Source organism: Hyla sarda, chromosome 4, assembly GCF_029499605.1.
Source record: "Hyla sarda isolate aHylSar1 chromosome 4, aHylSar1.hap1, whole genome shotgun sequence".
Taxonomy (NCBI): Eukaryota; Metazoa; Chordata; class Amphibia; order Anura; family Hylidae; genus Hyla; species Hyla sarda.
Window position 1 is genome coordinate 205,540,190 of NC_079192.1, and position 21,014 is coordinate 205,561,203.

Consider the following 21,014-nt stretch of genomic DNA (forward strand, 5'->3'; position numbering starts at 1 on the left):
GACTTATTCTACTTTATGGTAGTGGTAAATTTTCGTCGGTACTTGCATCATTTCTTGGTGAAAAATTCCCAAATTTCATGAAAAATGTTGAAAATTTAGCATTTTTATAACTTTGAAGCTCTCTGCTTGTAAGGAAAATAGACATACCAAATAAATTATATATTGATTCACATATACAATATGTCTACTTTATGTTTGCATCATAAAATTGACATGTTTTTACTTTTTGAAGACCTCAGAGGGCTTCAAGTTCAGCAGCAATTTTCCAATTTTTCAAGTAAATTTCAAAATCTGAATTTTTCAGGGACCAGTTCAGTTTTGAAGTGAATTTGAGGGTCTTTGTTAGAAATACCCCATAATGGAACCCATTATGAAAACTGCACTCCTCAACGTAGTCAAAATGATATTCAGAAAGTTTAAACCTTTAGGTGTTTCACAGAAATAGCAAAGTGGAGGCGAAAATTCTAAATCTTATTCATTTACACTAACATGTTCTTGTAGACACATAAAAAGGAGAAAAAGCCCCCCAAAATATGTAACCCAATTTCTCTTGAGTAAGGAAATACCTCATATGTGGATGTAAAGTGCTTTGTGGGCGCACTAGAGGGTTCAGAAGAGGAGCGACAATGGGATTTTGCTGAAATAGTTTTTGGGGGGCATGTCACATTTAGGAAGCTCCTATGGTGCCAGAACAGTGAAAAACACGCCACATGGCATACAATAAAGTTGGACGTGAAAATGAAGAAATATTTTTTTTTCACTAAAATGCTGATGTTACCCCAAATTTTTCATTTTCACAAGGGTTAATACGTGAATGTCTCCCAAAATTTGAAACCCCATTTCTCTCGAGCAAGGAAATACCTCATATGTGGATGTAAAGTGATCTGCAGGTGCACTAGAGGGCTCAGAAGGGAAGGAGTGGCATTGGGCATTTGGAAAGCGAATTTTGCTGAAATGGTTTTTGGGGGGCATGTCTCATTTAGGAAGCCTCTATGGTGCCAGCACAGCAAAAACAAACCCACATGGCACACTATTTGGGAAACTACACCCCTCAAGGAACGTAACAAGGGGTGCAGTGAGCATTTACACCCCACTGGCGTTTGACAGATCTTTGTAACAGTGGGCTGTGCAAATGAAAAATTACATTTTTCATTTTCACGGACCACTGTTTCAAAAATCTGTCAGTCACTTGTGGGGTGTTAAGGTTCACTATACCCCTTGTTACGTTCTGTGAGGGGTGTATAGTTTCCAGAATGGGGTCACATGTGGGTATTTTTGTTGCGTTCATGTCAGAACCGCTGTAAAATCAGCCATCCCTGTGCAAATCACCAATTTAGGCCTCAAATGTACATAGTGCGCTCTCACTCCTGAGCCTTGTTGTGCGCCCGCAGAGCATTTTACGTCCACATATGTGGTATTTCCGTGCTTGGGAGAAATTGTGTTACAAATTTTGGGGGTCTTTTTTTTTTTTTTTCTCTTCTTCTTTTACCTCTTATGAAAATAAAGTATGGGGCCACACCAGCATGTTAGTGTAAAAAAAAAAATTACACTAACACTCTGGTGCAGACCCCAACTTTACCTTTTCATTAAGGGTAAAAAAAGAAAGTGCCCCCCCAAATTTGTAGCACAATTTCTCCCGAGTACGGATATACCCCATGTGTGGCCCTAAACTGCTGCCTTGAAATACGACAGGGCTCCGAAGTGAGAGCGCCATGTGCATGAGGCCTAAATTGGGGATTTTCATAGGGGTGTACCCGGATGCAAGCGTTACACTTGCCTCCTTCACCAAAAATACTGTATGTCAGTTTTCCCCAAACAAGGTGCCTCCAGCTGTTGCAAAACTCCCAACACTCCTGGACAGTCAATGACTGTCCGGCAATACTGGGAGTTCTTATTTTGAAACAGCTGGAGGCTCTGTTTTGGAAAAGCTGACGTACAAGACTTTTTTTCATTTTTATTTGGGTGGAGGGCGGCGACAGTGTAAGGGTGTAGTGTAATATGTAGTGTTTTTACTTTTTATTTAGGGGTAGTGTAGTGTTCTTAGGGTACATTCACACCGGTGGGGATTTACAGTGACTTCCTGTAAACCCCCATCCATGTGAATGTACCCTGTACATTCAAGTGGGGGATGGGGGTGGGGGGGACAAAACCACAACTCCCAGCATGCACTGACTGTAGTTATGCAACAGCTAGAGGCACACTGGTTGGGAAACACTGAGTTGGGTAACAGACTACCGCAGTGTTTCCGCACCACAGTCTGTTTCCTAACTCAGTGTTTCCCAACCCATGTGCCTCCAGCTGTTGCAAAACTACAACTCCCAGCATGCATGGTCTGGGAGTTATAGTTTTGCAATAGCAGGAGACACACAGGTTGGGAAACATGGAGTTAGGAAACAGACAAGGTTTCTCAACCAGTGTGCAATACTACAACATGCCCAGAAAGCCATGTTGGGAGTTGTAGTTATGCAACAACTGGAGGAGAACAGTTTGGAGAACACTGTGTAGTGGTCTCCAAACTGTAGCCTTCCAGATGTTGCAAGACTTAAACTCCAAGCATGCCCAGGCATGCTGGGAGTTGTAGTTCGGCAACATCTAAAGGGCCAGATGTTGCCTAACTAGTATCTACAACTCCCAGCATGCCTGGACAGTCTCGGCATGCTTTGAATTAACATCTGGAGGGCTACAGTTTGGCGACCACTGTCCTTCCAGATGTTGCAAAACTACAACTCCCAACATGTTGACTGTCCAGGCATGCTGGGAGTTGTAGTTCAGCAACATCTGAAGGGCCAGATGTTACAGAACTACAACTCCCAGCATGCATGGACTTTCTGGGCATGCTGAGAGTTGTAGTTTTGCAATGTCTGGAAGTACAGTGGTCTCCAAACTGTGGCCCTCCAGTTGTTGCAAAACTACAACTCCCAGCAAGCTTTGAAACTCCTAAAGGCTGTGAAGATCACTTTACGGCAATCTTCACTGCTGAATCTGGGACAACGCTGCCTCCACTTACCTGCCGCCGCCTGTCAGCTGCTGGTCCCAGCGTGAACCTAGGTAACTGTCACCGGCGGTCCCCGCTGCATCCACTGCCCCCGCACTTCGTCGCCATCTTCCCCCGCTCTCTCCCGACATCCAGGGGTGGGCAGAGCGGGGGGAAATGAACTTTCACCCATGCCCTGCAATTCGCTGGTCAGTCCTGATCGGCCAATCGCAGGTGATAGGAGGTGGCACCCTGCCACCTCTCTTCTATACTTCAGGATGGTCTGAGCTGCCTCTGACAGTTCCGATCATCCCTATTTTCCAGGCTATCGGGTCATCAGAGACCCGATCAGCCCGGAATGGCCGATCTGAATTGATTGCCGACATAGGGGGGCGGGGGGGTACCCATACGCCCGTGGTCCCCAACAGGTTAAACACACTGCGGCATGCACTTCATTATTGGCACATTCATACGAGCACATGCTGTACTTTTTTGTAGTGGCTTTGTTGGGTATTACAGCTGTGACCTGTTTAAATAAAAGCTTCTACATGTGTTCTTGATGGTGAAAAAGTTAAACACGCTCAGCCATCCTTTTTTATGGCAAAACAGCATTTAAATCTGCATGGGTTTTCTGTGCAGATGCTGCTTAGGGTGAAAGGTTTAAAGAATTCTAGGAGGAACTGGATCCTGGCAGCAGAGCAGTGTCAAGATTTTATACAAACATCTGGAAAGTAGGATTTGAATGACATCCAAAGTGCCTTAAACAGGTGCTTGAAATGAATAGTGTAGTAACCGCATTGTGATGGGGGACAGTCTGTATATCAGCTGGAACTCATTTTCTTTAACTGTTTCACCTTCGGCTTTAAAGCATTTAAAGTGAAAAATTTCTTGCAAAACTTTTGCTATTTTATTTGCCTTGCAGATTTGTTTTACCCAAAATGTATTTCCGCATTTCAGGTTTTGGGAGAGTGCCTGGGACAAGGAGATGACAACAGAGACATGGACATCATAAATAAAGTCCTTAAGGTATTTTTAGCAGAGTTGTCATGTTGGCAGAAAATATATAGTGTGTGTGTGTGTGTGTGTGTGTGTGTATATATGTATATGTGTATGTATATGTGTATGTGTATGTATATATATATATGTGTGTGTGTGTGTGTGTGTGTGTGTGTGTGTGTATATATATATATATATATATATATATATATATATATATATATATATATATATACTGAACATTATATTTAGAACCTAAAGAAGCACTCTGATTTTAATGCCATCCTTTTTCTACCCACCATTTCAGTTATTGAATTACAGCTAGACTTGCCTCCTCTAAAAGGAGAACGGTAAGCTTGCTAACCAGTGGTAATGTGGGGGACTCTGATCAGTTTGATACCTACCATGCTTGGGTCCGCCCCACCGTTCAGACGAAATCTTCGATTTTCTGTATATTCTAATTAGGTGCTAACTGGCACAGGCGTGGTTACTTGCACTCTGACGTCAGCGCCACAGCGCCGCAAGGCTCATCAATATTCCTCCCCTCCCTCCGCCTCTCCCTCTTCTCCTTGCTCTGTAATGAAGAGGGAGGGAGGGGATGAATATTGATGAGCTGGGCGGTGCTGCGGCCAGCGGTGCTGATGTCAGAATGCCAGTAACCCCGCCTGTGCAAGTTAGCACCTAATTAGCATATACAGAAAATCAAAGTTTTCATCCGAATGGCAGGGTGGATCCGGGCACGGTAGACCTCAAACTGATCAGCGTCCCCTGCACTACCAACCAGTACCGCTGGTTAGTGCGGGGGGAGCAAGCTCACAGTTTTCCTTTAATTATTCAACTTTGGCTTGATGTCAATCATAACCATAACTTCTTTTATTGTGTTACAATACTAGTGTAATGCGAGTTTAATGTGGATTCTACATGACCAAAAACTGAAAAGTACCCTTATTTCATGAACGATAACTCCTTAGATGTTGTGGTCAGTAGTGAGCTATTGACCACAACATCTATGCTATGTTATGCTCTGCATTGACCACAGCATCTAAGGGAGAGTTCACATTTATACCACAGTAATACACCTGGAAAAACATTTAAACGGTACCTAAACATATGCTGTAGTATACCCATAGACTTCCATTATGCCAAAATTGTCAAAAGCATGTCATGTTTGGATACATTTTGTCCCCTTAACGGTTGTCCACAATTGTTTTGTGGTATAGAAAAGTTTTCCACACCACACTTTTCTGTACCACAAAAAAATGTGCAGGGGAAACCAATTGCCAGCAGTGGGAGTCTGCTGCAACTGCATTTTCGATTTTAAATCCCGAAGGGAGGTTCCATAGTGTGAACCTAGCCAGAAAAGTTCTAGCTAGGTTCACACTATGAAATGTTCTTGAAGCCGATCTCTTCTGGTGCCACTGTTATCCCCCATTATTTTGAGTTGTTTTTTAATGTGTGTAGCAATGTCACATGATCACAGATACTTCAGTTTGAACCTCACTCCCACCTCCAAGACTTTGCTCATGCTGCACCAGTTCTCTGGAATGTGATACCTCGATCCCTCTGACTTAACCCCAACATCCAACTCTTTAAGCAGGCCTATAACATTCCCTAATTGGCATCCACCACTACCACTTCGCCCCTTTTGAGACCGCTGGGTCTTGGAGATATCAAAAGCTCCATATTGTCAGTCTCCTCCTGGTCTCTATGCACTTTAGACATTCTGAGATTAAGTAATGACTGGTTCACCCTTCTGTATGTAACCTTCCTATTTTTAAAATATGGCTGCACTTTATGCCTTTTTGTCTCAACCCCATTCCTTGTAGTTCCTCACTCCTCCTGTTTGAATATTTAGTGTGTAATATTATGTCTGCTACTTTGTCTTTATTTGTACCCCAAAATTGTAAAGTGCTGTGGAATCTGTTGGCGCTATATAAATAAAATTATTAGACAGCAATTCTTGTCTACCTTAGTAACTTACAATCATGAGACATCTGTGTGGCACGTCTTCACGTACATTTCATAACAAAGATGAGAAGACTGATGACCCATGAAATGGAGTGGAGTTGTTATGGTTGAGCTTTTCCATTCACCCATATTCACAAGCTTTGTTTTGCAGAGATGTATTTTTTCTATTATCCACTAGAGGTCTACTAATACTAAATAGGTTATTATTTTGTTTAGTTTCTCTTAGGAGTCTGGGCCAAAGATTTGAATGCACGAGAGGACTATGTGAAGCGAAGCGTGCATGGCAAACTTGCAAGCGCCACACAGAAGCAGACTGAGTCCTATTTAAAACCACTCTTCAGAAAACTGCGTAAGAAGGTCAGGGCCAATGACCAGAGCACAGAACACCCAGTTTCTTCTGTTTATAACTACTCACAGTACATGAACAGAAGAACACAAACAATTCCTACACTGTATTCACATAGTAATACTTCCATCTAGTAGGTAGAGCTAAATAAGGGAATAAGCCATATCACCAGAAAGGGTATCACTGTTACATAGTAAATGGGAATTAAATAATCTTTTTGTATGATCGCGATCTCGGTGCAGCCCCCCAGCATTCCGTGCCGGGTGCTGCCAAAGAGACGTGACAGCCATGCCCTCTCCATTCATGTCTATGGGAGGGGGCGTGATTTTTGTCACGCCCCCTCCCATAGACATGAATGGAGGGGGCCTGATGTCCCAGCCACGCCCCCTCGCATAGACATGAAGGGGGCGTGGCCATGTTGTCACTTTTGGGGCAGCGCCCGTCACAGAATGCCGGGGGCTGCACAGAGATTCCAGGGGTCCCAGTGGCTATATTACAAAATTTTATATATATATATATATATATATATATATATATATATATATATATATATATATATATATATATATATATATATATATATATATATATATATATATATATATATAATAAAAATAATATTATACTTATTATTATTAAGTATAATAATAAATAATAAAAAATATAAGTATAATAATAAATAATAAAAAATATAAGTATAATAATAAATAATAAAAAATATAAGTATAATAATAAATAATAAAAAATATAAGTATAATAATAAATATAATAAAAAATATAAGTATAATAATAAATATAATAAAAAATATAAGTATAATAATAAATATAATAAAAAATATAAGTATAATAATAAATATAATAAAAAATATAAGTATAATAATAAATATAATAAAAAATATAAGTATAATAATAAATATAATAAAAAATATAAGTATAATAATAAATATAATAAAAAATATAAGTATAATAATAAATATAATAAAAAATATAAGTATAATAATAAATATAATAAAAAATATAAGTATAATAATAAATATAATAAAAAATATAAGTATAATAATAAAAATAATAAAAAATATAAGTATAATAATAAAAATAATAATTAAAAATAAGTATAATAATAAAAATAATAATTAAAAATAAGTATAATAATAAAAATAATAATTAAAAATAAGTATAATAATAAAAATAATAATTAAAAATAAGTATAATAATAAAAATAATAATTAAAAATAAGTATAATAATAAAAATAATAATTAAAAATAAGTATAATAATAAAAATAATAATTAAAAATAAGTATAATAATAAAAATAATAATTAAAAATAAGTATAATAATAAAAATAATAATTAAAAATAAGTATAATAATAAAAATAATAATTAAAAATAAGTATAATAATAAAAATAATAATTAAAAATAAGTATAATAATAAAAATAATAATTAAAAATAAGTATAATAATAAAAATAATAATTAAAAATAAGTATAATAATAAAAATAATAATTAAAAATAAGTATAATAATAATAAAAAAATATATTTATTATTATTATTATTATTATTATTAATTATTTTATAAAAAAAATTTTTATTTTTTATTTAAATATTATGACCAAACCTATGGGAATGTGGACTTCCTGTCATTGATGGTCTCATCAGTGATTGCCTTTCTGTTTAGACAATAGGAATGGAGTTAAAAGACCTTGCCAGCAGGTGCTCAGAGATCCAGCAGAAGTATCACACTTGAGTGACAGAGATAAAGTATTCAACAACTTTATTGATGTACTGCAATGACTCGTTTCGGGGTATACACTACCCCTTCTTCAGATTGACCGAGTGGATACACAACAGCATACATGAGGGGTTTATGTAGACATGTTCATGAACAATCAAAATGGAGGACCGTGCAATAGGAAAATGTCATGCTGGTAAAAAAAAAAAACATTCTGGTCCAGCAATAGCATAAAACAGATAAGGATGCATCTAGAATCAGTAAAGAAACAGAGCACTAAATATCAATACATAAAAACACAAGTAGAACTGAGAACATCATGTACGTTCTATTTTAAATGTAGTGTAACTGTGTCCGGTACAGAATCAATAGCAAGGCTTGGATACCGCCGCTGTGCTGATGCGTGTCACGGAGATAAAATCTGGCACGCCGATGCTTCTACTGGTAAGCAGAAGCTGTAACTATAGACGTTTTGCTATACAGCTGGTCATATGGCCGCTAGCAACCAATGGCGATGCGGAGGCATGAATGGGAGAGCACTGTAAACAAGGCACATCAGAGAACACTGGCTACCGCGATCGGAATTTGCTTTCCCAGATAATGGGCCTTGTTTACACAGCCCTCTCCCATACTAGAAACACTTATTATGCAGCCGTTGATTGTTGATGCATGTAAAAAAAATAAAAAATAAATAAATAAATAAATAAATAAAAAGGAAATACATATAAAGGCAGTAATGATGAATATGGGGAGGTGATATAAGTATAAATATATTAAATAAATAATGTATGGAGCAACTATTATGGGGCATCTATTATAGAGAGATAACAAGAATATAAATGTTATCTACAGGCAGGATGGTAGGTAGAACAAGACATAAAAGTAGATAATGATTCCATGATATGGCACATAACTAGTATTAAGTATAATGTATAGTATACCAGTAAGGAGAGAAAGAAGGGGACTAGAATACGTAAAATGTGTACATTTATAGTAAAACTAATAGAAGTAAAATTAAGTAGAAATGGCATAATTAATATATGTATACACACCCCTGAATAAGAGTACACAATGGATCCCTATATATATGCATGAATGGAATAACATTTATAGAATACATTTAAATAAAATGGCTAGAGGGGTGATATAAATATATAGCAGTGTATAGAAAATATATAAATACAATGAACAAATACATTGAAAGCAACTTATAAATTGTTTTTACTTTTTCATGCTACGTGCAAACCTGAAGGGCGCAAAGTGCGTAACTTAAAAATCCAAAAATGTTGCCGTAAACATTGAATCTCTGTGGAACTTCTTTGTCAATGGATTCGATGGTGGTCACTGAAAAATCTAAAAAATTGGGGGCGTGGCCTGGCCGCCTGACTGGTCACGCACTAGTTGGGCTCGGCTTTCTATAGCCCTTTCTAGCGACCTCACAGCAATTTCCAGAACCCACCTAGCACCTACGGATGTACTAACCCTTCGCCAACATGCCTGTCCAAAAAAAAAAAAAAAAAAGAGGCTCAACAAGCACAGTTCCCTGGCTAAATTCTACTTTTCACAGCAACTGCCTCCCTCCCAAGATGGCGCAGATGGAGCGGGGGACTAGGAGATGCAGCTCTCAGATCATGCGCTTCAAAGTGCTCATCTTCAGCCTGCCACAGGATCGACTGCTTGAGCACCACCATCACCAGCTTCCTCACCGGAACGCAATCTTCAGTGCTTCAGCCCCTGTCCACCTCGGGTCTGGCGGGGACATCTCCTCCTAGCCCATTGCCATAATGGCAGCCTAGCGACTCCCAGCTGCGCATACCACAGCTTCAGATTTAGGTTCTGACCCCTTCCCTCCCACAGAGGAAGATGATCTGCAGCGTATTTCTGTTTGTGATCAAGCAGTTACTGACACTCAAAACACATCCTCCTCACTCTACAAAAATCCTTCCGGAGAGACATAATGGCTGTAATTAACCCTTTGCACACCACTGTAGAAGATCTCTGCGCATATTGAAGTTAAATTTGGGGAGTTCGCTGCCTCTCTCAATGAGGTTATTGATTCTCATCATGCTGCAGAAGATATTGCCGCTCTTAACTCAAAAGTCGCAGATCTAGAAGATCGCAGTTGGAGCAACAATATTAAGCTACGTGGAGTGCCAGAATCTGTTGGGCCTGCGGACGTTCCCAACTATGTTCATTCGCTCATATAGGCTGTCCTACCAACCAGTTCTCCTCAAGAACTTGAAATAGATTGGGCACACAGAGTACCCTGCCCCAAGAACTTGGACGATTCAGTGCCCCGTGATGTCCTGGCGAGAGTAAATTTCTTCTGTTAAAAAAAACAAAAACGAATGAACTTCTCACACCTCAATGGAGGTCTGCCTGCACCGTACCACCATGTTGCCATATATCTGTGGCTACACTACAGTTACGTCGAGCCCTGCAACCACTTACCTCTGCTCTCCGCTCAGCAAACATCCAGTATAGATTGGGTTTTCCTGTGCATCTTCTTATCTGCCACGCAGATGCTACACATGTAATCCATTCACTTGAAGAAGGAGAAAATTTTCTGCAGTCCGGCTTCGGCATATACATGTCCCCCACTTAGGAAGATAGGCATAGCCCACCTCAAATGTAAAAAAACCACAGAGAAGCAGCGTGTAAAGATAAACAATTAATAAAGTTTTATTGAGAAAAAAAATTCATAAAACATACATATTGCAAATGAACACCATGGTTCACCAAATATGGAAGACCTAAAAGGAGACACAGACAGGACACTGAAAATATGGAGGTGGGCGCTCACTCAACTGTATTGTATTAGTATAACAATACATAAATAATAAAGTGCATAGCAAAAGTGTGAATAATTAAGGTGCTGCTATGTTGCAAATATTACAACAAATGAACAACATGAAATCAGAACAAAGTGCATTTCATAATTACCAAGTGGTACAGAGGAGCAAAACCACACCGCCAAAACCCGACGTTTCGCCACGGAGGCTCTTTTTCTCAATAAAACTTTATTAATTGTTTATCTTTACACGCTGCTTCTCTGTGGTTTTTTACATTTGTCTTATGCGTGGGATTTTTCACCTTATTTGGGGACCCCTGTGGTTTATAGCCCACCTCAAGCATCCTCTCAAAAAGCATCGGGCCCTGACTTTTTTATTTTATTTATATTATAAAATATTTTGTGATACTCTCTCCCCATTCCTTAAGGATTTTTGCCAAGCAGCTATATTCAGGGGTACTTTCCCAACTGAAAACCTTCAAGCCCTAATAGTAACCCTAAACCTGGGAAATCCCAAGATCTCCCCCAAAATTATAGGCCAGTCTCGCTACTTAACCAGGACCTAAATATTTTTGCCAAACTAATTGCATCCCGGTTGGAAGCGATATTACCATCCTTAGTTCACACAGACCAATCCGGCTTTGTGCCTGGTAGGCAGGCATCAGACAACACCAGGTGGCTCCTGAACATTTTCCATCATATTGACAAAACCCATACCCCTGCTCCGGACCTTGCATTGGACACAGAGAGGGCATTCGACCAGCTTCGCTAGTCGTACACTTTCTCGTTTCAACAACATATGTTCTTTAGTGGCCCCATTTTACAAGCAATCACCTCGCTCTATACTTCCCCTACGGCTAGTGTGTTCGCAAACGGTCTTCATCTGAGTCCTTGAACATCCCCAACAGTACAAGGCAGGAGTGCCCCCTTTCCCCCCTAATTTTTTTGTGTTAGAGCCCCTTGCATATGCTCTATATGCAGATCCATGGATCCGTGGAGTATGCATTGGAGATAGGCAACACCTCATCTAACTATACTCCTCATCCTCACCCTGATACATCCGTCTATCTCTGCACCAGCTGCCATGGAAGTTATTCAGAGCTTTGCGAATCTTTCATATTACCACCTTAAAGCCTTTAAAACGCAAGCTCCGCCACTTTTTGAACTGAGACTGTACACACTCTCAAACAGTCTAGAACATTTTTAAATATTGCCTTGGTGAGTGGGTGCATGTCTTAGAAACATTATGCAGTTGATATTTTAAATTTACATTACCGCAATGTTTAATATGGTTTCCGAGGAACTGAATAGTGCGGCCTGAGGCACTGGATAGGTAGATTATATAATGAGAATCACAAGTCGTATGGGTTTTTATTTGGAAAGAGTCCCCTGTATTTTTGGATTTAAATTCAGTTTTAGAATGTAAAAGAATGGAACAGCATTTGCAACATGGATGGTTCATTTTAAACAGCCTGTCTTAGAAATAAACATGGGATTCTTTTTTGTTATGATTTTTTAAGTTACTCGGAGCAAGTGGGTTTTTCAAAGATCTCGCTCAACGATATGTAACACAAGGTTTAGATGGAAGAACCACCTGAGGGAAGGGGCCAATTTAGCAGGATGTCCCAATGTTTAGTTAGAATAGACTTTCATTTGTTTACTATTGTTAGAGAAAATGGTAATGAAATTGCAAGATCTTACATGTAGTGTATCCTGATTGCTTGTGGGGTTAATGGTGGGTTTAGAGTAAATATGCTGGCTCGTATGCTTGCTGCTTTGATAAGGCTAGATGGATATTTCTTGGCTTTAAATCTGGACTTTAGTGTACTGTGATTTGTGATTCTCAATATATAATCTACCTACTTTAGTGCACCTGCGGGCTACAATATGTAGGCCGCACTATCCAGTTCCTCAGAAACCATATTAACAACAAACATTGCAGTAATGTAAATTTAAAATATCAACTGCATAGTGTTTCTAGACACGCATCCACTCACTACCAAGGCAATTTTTCAGTGACCACCATCGAATCCATTAACAAAGAAGTTCCACAGAGATTCAATGTTTTGCGACAACGTGAGAACTTTGCACCCTTCATGTTTTAACGATATCCATTTATTTAATTCGATTTTATTCCATTAAATTTTATTCTATTTATGCATATATAGGGATATATATCCCTTGTGTACTTTATTCAGGGGTGTGTGTGTGTGTGTGTATGTGTGTGTATATATATATATATATATATATATATATATATATATATATATATATATATATATATATATATATATATATATATATATGTATGTGTATAATATACTATAGCATAATATATTAATTATGCTACTTATTAAAATGTTTTAGTTTTGCTAGAAATGTACACAATTTATGTATTCTAGTCCCCTTCTTTCTCTCCTTACTGGTATACTATACATTATATTTAATACTAGTTATGTGCCATATCATAGAATCATTATCTACTTTTATGTCTTGTTCTACCTACCATCCTGCCTGTAGATACCCTTTATATTCTTGTTATTTCTCTATAATAGTCGCCCCATAATAGTTGCTCCATACATAATTTATTTAATATATTTATACTTATATCACCTCCCCATATTCATCATTACTGCCTTCATATGTATTTCCTTTTTATTTATTTATTTATTTATTTATTTTTTTATACATGCATCAACAATCTACGGCTGCATAATGTTTCTGCTACTGCACTCTGCTTTCCCAGGTGCCAATCGCGGTAGCCAGTGTTCTCTGATGTGCCTTGTTTACACAGCTCTCTTCCATTCACGCTTCCCCATCCCTGTTGGTCGCCAGTGGTCATATGACCAGCTGAATAGCGACGCGTCTATAGTTACAGCTTCTGCTTACCAGCAGAAGCAACAGCGTGCCAGAGTTTATCTCCTTGACACGCATCAGCACAGCGCCGGTATCCAAGCCTTGCTATTGATTCTGTACCGGACACAGTTTCACTACGTTTAAAATAGAACGTACATGATGTTCTCAGTTCTACTTGTATTTTTCTGTATTGATATTTAATGCTCTGTTTCTTTACTGATTCTAGATGCATACTTATCTGTTTGATGTTATTACTGGACAAGAATTATTTTTTTTTTTTTTTAAACCAGAATGACATTTTCCCTTTGGCCTGTCCTCCATCTTGATTGTTAATGAACATGTCTATATAAACCCTCATGTATGCTGTTGTGTATGCACTCTGTCAATCTGAAGAAGGGGTAGTGTATACCCCGAAACGCGTCATTGCTGTAAATTAACAAAGTTGCCAAATACTTTATCTCCGTGACTCAAGTGTGATACTTCTGCTGGATCTTTGAGTGCCTGCTGGCAAGGTCTTTTCACTCCATTCCTATTCATTATTTACAGAACACCAGCCGGTTGCTCCTGGACCTTTTGGGCTGCACAGGATCGACAACAATCTTTCATACCCCTATATGGGTGATATGCATATTTTCCATATGCTCAAGGTGACCTGCCATTCTATGGAGCCTGCACCTCCCTCCCTGTAGAGGGTCCGCAACTCCCCCTTCCCACTGAATTATTGGGGTAACGCACAAGGCGCCATCCTTTTGGTCTTTTTTTTTTTTTTCTACTTCTATAGTGTTTAGACAATAGACTGTATTAAGCGTCACAGCACATCTAGTTTTAGTGTCCCTTCTTATATGATGGTTGGCAGGATATATCTAGAATGTGTTAGCACTCTAGACCCTGCCATGTTTTGCTTGGGGATGACTGTGGTCACATGATTTCCAGAATGAAATGCTTTGTGAGAAGGAATGACTATGGTACCTTCCACCAGGAAGTATCATTTTGTCTTTTCTGCAGCACTTAGCTATTTGTTTTTTTTTTCTCCTTAAGCTGTAAAACAAGTGTGGACAGATAGAAACATGTTTAAGCTGCTTATCAACTCGTGTAATCGACTTTTCCAAAGAGACAAAAACTTTAAGGGGGACATTTATCAAGGTATTCAGAACCCATTTATTTATATTTGCTTACTCCGGTCTCACACACACAGTTGAACATGTGACTAATCGCTTTGTTGTGCGACTTTTGTGGTTAAGCATAAAGTTGCACGCTGGCTTCCCTAAGCAATTTTCAGTTTACTTTGCAGTGGTCATGTATTTAAAAAAATTTAAAAAAAGTTGCAAGTCAACTCCAGGTCTGACATGGAGTACAAAAAAAGTGTTTTGCTTGTGAGCTCCAAATTTATGAACCTCGTGTTAGTATGATAAATATGTAGCACATAGGCAAATGTAGAGCCTTCTGCCTTCAGAATTTGTTTATCAAAGCAAACTATTATAAATGTCCCCCTTAATGTCCTCACTTCTTTATAGTGCAGATTTGTATAAAGATTGTGTAGAGTAGGGCTGGGCGGTATACCGGTTCATACCGATTACCGATTTTTTATTTTTTTCCCCCTCATGATATGAATTTTGCCCATATCGCAATACCGGTTGGGCCCCTCCCCCCGCGAATGAGTGAATTATCTGCCGCAGCGTGCTGTCCCCACATCGGGGAACTAATCATATTTGACCCGCGAGCGCTATTCTGCTCCCCCCCCCCCCCCATATGAATTATCAGCTGCACTGTCCCCACATCTCCTCCTCATACAATTTGCGGGCCGCTGGCGCTAGAAATCTGTACTACAAATAACGCTGCAAAAATAAACAAAACAAACTTTAACTTACCTTCTGACGTGGTCCCTCTGCGCTCCTGGGGACAGGAATGTCACAGAGCCGTCAGCCTATCACCGGCCGCAGCAATGTCCCGCCCCGGCCGATGATAGGCTGGCGGCTCTGTGACTCTGAGGACCACAGCACAGGACAGTGAAGACGGTAGCAGAGCAACAGGGGAACGTAGGCAGGTTAAAGTTTTTGTTTATTTTTGCAGCCTGGGAAACTTTATTTGTAGCACAGATTTCTAGCGCTGCGGCCCGCAACTCATAGGATGAGCAGAGGAGCGCACGCGGGTGACATGATGTGGGGACAGCGCAGCTGATGATTGATTGTTGGGAGAGAAGCGGCACCCAGGTCACATGGGGGGCGGGGGGGGGGGGGGGGGGAATACCGTGAAACCGTCACTTAAAAAAATACACGTTTTTTGCTCATACCGCCCAGCCCTAGTGTAGAGTATCAAAAATAGTGACTGACCTGCTAGTTCAGGTTATAACTGTTAGATATCTATCACCTAGGCCTCGCTGAACCTCCCAGCTGTTGCAAAATTACAACAATGAGCATTCTGGGAGTTGTATTTCTGCAACAGCTGAAGGTCCACAGTTTAGAGACCATTGACCCTAGCCCATGGCTTCTTACACTTACTATCACATGATTTTCTTAATTGTCTTGAACTACCCCTGATGCTGATATGTTCTCTTGTTTTTTCAATCTAGAACCTCCCTGCTGACATTAAAGAGTCAATCACAGATATTATCAAATTTATGCTGCAAAGAGAATATGTGAAGGTAAGTGGTACATGATGCACTATGAAGAGTAGTTCTACAAATGAAATTAAATTTAATTCTGTGGATCTGATTTCCTAGCTAAACCTTTTACATTCTCCACCTTGTTCTAATGCTTTAATAATACACCTCACTTGAATGTATTATCACTATTTGGGTATATATTTACACATGGCAGACTATTGCTGTAAAATGGTGAGAACCAGTTTCATACATCAGAATGGAGTTGTTTCTGCAGCATGTGAGTGGATTTATTAAAGTCATATTCTGATGAATGAAACAAATTTTACCAAATGTATATAGAAAAGATCAAGCACATGCTCTAGAAACACTACTAACTACTTTTTGATGTACAGCATAGTAAATCTGCCACCATGTGGACATCTTGGTGAGGTGGTAATCTGCCTTTTTTTTTTTTTTTTTTTTTTTTTTTTTTTTTATAAAAAAAAAATTTGGCAAAACAATAATACATGAAAAATAAAATGCACACTAGAGCAACCATATTATTAGCAATAAACAGTTGTGCAGCAAATATCGCCAAAGTCCTTTTTTTTTTTTTTTATTTCATTTTAATGCTAAAAAAAAATATTTAAAATTACAAATGCCCCACCCCTTTCCTACGTGTCCATCTTCCTTTAAAAAATACTCAGTTTTAGCAGATTTGGACCAAACAGTTAAGGGAGATTGGTGTATGTGTGCACAGCTGACTGGGGTGGCTCCAATCTGACATCCTCAAGACATGCAAGAGTATCTAGAAAAATAATTCTACCTTATTTTTGATGGGCGTTACAGATGGAACGGAGTTCTGGGCCCACATATATAGGATGGCTTTTCTAGAAGCAATCGCCCAAATATATAAGCATTTATCATAGTACGGATATCTGGAGAGGTGCCAATGTGGAGGGTTATACTAAAGATAGCCAACTCCGGAAGTAGTGAAACAGAGGGACCTAATACAGAAACCAAATGCTGAGCCAGGTCCTCCTACACCTCTCAGATCTTGGCACAATCCTAGAAGCAATTTTCAATGTCAGCGGAAGATGGACAATATTTTGGACACTGATGACATTTATCTTGTATGGCCAGTGAAATATAGGCCCTATAAAAAATCATTAAAGGGGTTATCCAGGAAAAAACTTTTTTTTTTTTTTTTTTTATATATCAACTGGCTCCAGAAAGTTACAGATTTTGTAAATTAGAGAAAGTGTGCAGCTCACAAACAGGTATTCAAGGTCAATGTGGTTAAAAGATCGATCCCCACCGATCTAAAATGAATAAATCTAGAATAAAATTTCAACCACTCCTCAAGAATACCAACCTAGCGGGTCCACAATATGAGGATACTGGAGACAGATATTTTGAAAGAAATGTATTAAAATAACAATTGAAATGAAATAAATAAAAAAGACCTGTTTAATATAAAAGATCAGAGCAATATATCAATAGTGACTTGTACTGTCATTGGGCCCTAATGACAGTTTGTAATAATTTTATAGAGCAACTACGAACTGTCATTAGGGCCCAATGTCAGTACAAGTCACTATTGATATATTGCTCTAATCTTTTATATTAAACAGGTCTTTTTTATTTATGTTATTTTAATACATTTCTACATTTATTTCAAAATATCTGTCTCCAGTATCCTCATATTGTGGAACCGCTAGGGTGGTATTCTTGAGGTGTGGTTGAAATTTTATTCTAGATTTGTAAATTGGTTCTATTAAAAAATCTTAATCCTTTCAGTACTTATGAGCTGATTAAATTGTTTTCTGTCTAAGTGCTCTCTGATGACACCTGTCTCGGGAACTGTCTGGAGTAGAAGCAAATCCCCACAGCAAACCTCTTCTACTCTTTGCAGTTCCCGAGACAAGCAGAGGTGTCAGCAGAGAGTACTGTTGCCAGACAGAAAAGAACAACTCAACTTCAGCAGCTGATAATTATTGAAAGGATTAAGATTTTTTAATAGAAGTAATTTACAAATCTGTTTTTAACTTTCTGGAGCCAGTTGATATAAAAAATAAATATATGTTTTCCTGGAATACCCCTTTAATGCCATGGTTATATAACCTTTTAAAAGAAAAAAAACTGCAGCAATTGTGATTTTTAAAGAAAAAAAAAATCCCTTCCTTAATCCTACACTCAAACAGCTCTGAAGGTCCTCCCGGTCATTCTTTACATGACCTTTGACCTCAGTAGTCACTTGCTGTACTACTTGCATCACCACTCGATGGAGGCCTTGATGCTAGTATTATGGCACATGATTGAGCAGTGGCGAGTAGGGGAGAGAGTATGTACACTGTAAGAGCTTATCAGTCTGGTCTTTGTGGCTGATGGAAAAGGCTACAATAGGTGGGATTATGTAGGAATTGTTATAAGGAAGTGCCAAAAAAAACAACTTGCAGCATGGGACGTTTTGTAAGAAGACAGCTATAATCTGCAGCTTTTATAGTAATGTTGTTTTTGGAACATTGAAAGCTTGTTTGTGTTTCTGCGTTTAACCAATATTTGAGATAATAAACATTGGAGACTCTAACTGTATATATGCAGAACACTTTTCCTAGGGATAGTCAGATTACCATTTTATTTCCAGGCAAATGATGCATATCTACAGATGGCAATTGGCAACGCTCCGTGGCCTATTGGTGTCACTATGGTTGGTATCCATGCTCGTACAGGCCGTGAAAAGATTTTCTCCAAACATGTAGCGCATGTGCTGAACGATGAAACACAGAGGAAGTACATCCAGGTAATGTCTTTCTTTTGTAAACACCTTATTCTGCCAGTGTAAAATACATTTTCTATACATTTATATCATCCTTAAGATATGTACTAGTCCAGATTTTTATTATAAGCTTCCACATTTACTGATTTTCCAACTAGTTCAGAGCTTAATCACCTACTACTAGGCAAAGCAGCTTTCTTCCTTGCTGCTATTTTTTTTCTTATAGATGTTCTTGTTTTTTATGGGAAGGACATATATTTTCATGCTGCAGGTTCCCACACAGGGATACCCCTCTGCAGCCCAGTGTGTGCTGTAAGGTTTGGAGGCCTCCACTTGGGAGTAGTTATGAATTGCTGCTGTGCCAAGCAGATCTGCCACTGTAACTAAAAGTGGAATATTAAGCTTATCTATCACTGAAGAATCATAATGAAGCATTTTTGCCACTGGCTCCAATACCCCAGTCTAGAAAAATATATTTGATAATTTTTAGGCTACTGAATGGAAATGCAGGTGCCAGGGGTTATATTATTTGGACCAGAATCTCGGAAATTGCTGACTTGTTAAAGAGAATCATTCAAACAATCAGTGTTACTGTAATTTCTGATAATTATGCTGTTAAATACGTTCCTTTACAATAATACATTTGTTTTTTTTTCCCTTTAGGGATTGAAGAGGTTAATGACAGTTTGTCAAAAACATTTTTCAACAGATCCGTCAAAGTGTGTAGAATACAACGCATTGTAAAGAGACTTTTCTACTTTATTGTATATGATACACCTCTATCATCTATTTCGGTCTTGGAAATATGTTAAATTATTAAAAGTGTTATTTTTATGAAAGAAAAGACTTTTTTCTGAATGCCTCATCTTTATTAACCCCTTCACGACGAGCGACGTACATGTACGGCGCCGCGAAGTGTCACTTGGCGCGCGGGGTTCCGGGATTCTGTGAGGGGTCTAGTTTCCAAAATGGTATGCCATGTGGGGTTTTTTGCTTTCCTGGCACCAAAAGGGCTTCCTAAATGCGACATGCCCCCCGAGCAAAATTTGCTCTAAAAAAGCCAAATATGACTCCTTCTCTTCTGAGCATTGTAGTTTGTCCGCAGTGCACTTCAGGTCCACTTATGGGGTACCTCCATACTCAGAAGAGATGGGGTTACAAATTTAGGGGGGTCTTTTCTGCTATTAACCCTTTAAAAAATGTGACATTTGGGGGAAAACCAAAATTTTAGTGAAAAAAAAAAATTTTTTTTTTTTACATTGGCAAAAGTCGTGAAACACCTGTGGGGTATTAAGGCTCACTTTATTCCTTGTTATGTTCCTCAAGGGGTCTAGTTTCCAAAATGGTATGCCATGTGGGGTTTTCTGCTGTTCTGGCACCATAGGGGCTTCCTAAATGTGAGATACCCCCCCAAAAACCATTTCTCTCCAAAATCCCCTTGTCGCTCCTTCGCTTCTGAGCCCTCTACTGCGCCCGCCGAAAACTTTACATAGACATATGAGGTATGTGCTTACTCGAGAGAAATTGGGTTACACATACAAGTATACATTTTCTCCTTTTACCCCTTGTAAAAATTCTAAAATTGGGTCTACAAGAACATGCGAGTGTAAAAAATGAAGATTTTGAATTTTCTCCTTCACTTTGCTGCTTTTCCTGTGAAACACCTTAAGGGTTAAACAGCTGACTGAATGTCATTTTGAATACTTTGGGGGGTGCTGTTTTTATAATGGGGTCATTTGTGGGGTATTTCTAATATGAAGGCCCTTCAAATCCACTTCAAACCTGAACTGGTCCCTGAAAAATTGTGAGTTTGAAAATTTTGTGAAAAATTGGAAAATTGCTGCTGAACTTTGAAAAACTCGTCAATTTTATGATGCAATCATAAAGTAGACATATTGTATATGTGAATCCAAAAATTTTTTTTTTTCGAATATGCATTTCCCTTACAAGCAGAAAGCTTCAAAGTTAGAAAAATGCAAAATTTTAAATTT

At 38.6% G+C, this 21,014-nt stretch overlaps 1 protein-coding gene across 3 annotated transcripts in view; it reads left to right on the top strand.

Annotated features, from left to right (window-relative positions):
• PRPF18 (pre-mRNA processing factor 18) overlaps window positions 1-20,267 on the top strand; it is a 63,532-nt gene extending 43,265 nt beyond the window's left edge. Inside the window, exons 6-10 of one of the 3 annotated variants that reach the window (XM_056573361.1) lie at window positions 3,932-4,000; window positions 6,155-6,295; window positions 16,233-16,304; window positions 18,892-19,047; window positions 19,687-20,265. In XM_056573361.1, coding sequence (XP_056429336.1) covers window positions 3,932-4,000; window positions 6,155-6,295; window positions 16,233-16,304; window positions 18,892-19,047; window positions 19,687-19,767 — 519 coding nt within the window. In that variant the 3' untranslated portion in view covers window positions 19,768-20,265. Of the gene's footprint in view, window positions 1-3,931; window positions 4,001-6,154; window positions 6,296-16,232; window positions 16,305-18,891; window positions 19,048-19,686 lie in introns of all 3 variants that reach the window. The other 2 variants (XM_056573359.1, XM_056573360.1) reach the window with 2 other exon arrangements.
• Window positions 20,268-21,014: the final 747 nt, after the last annotated feature.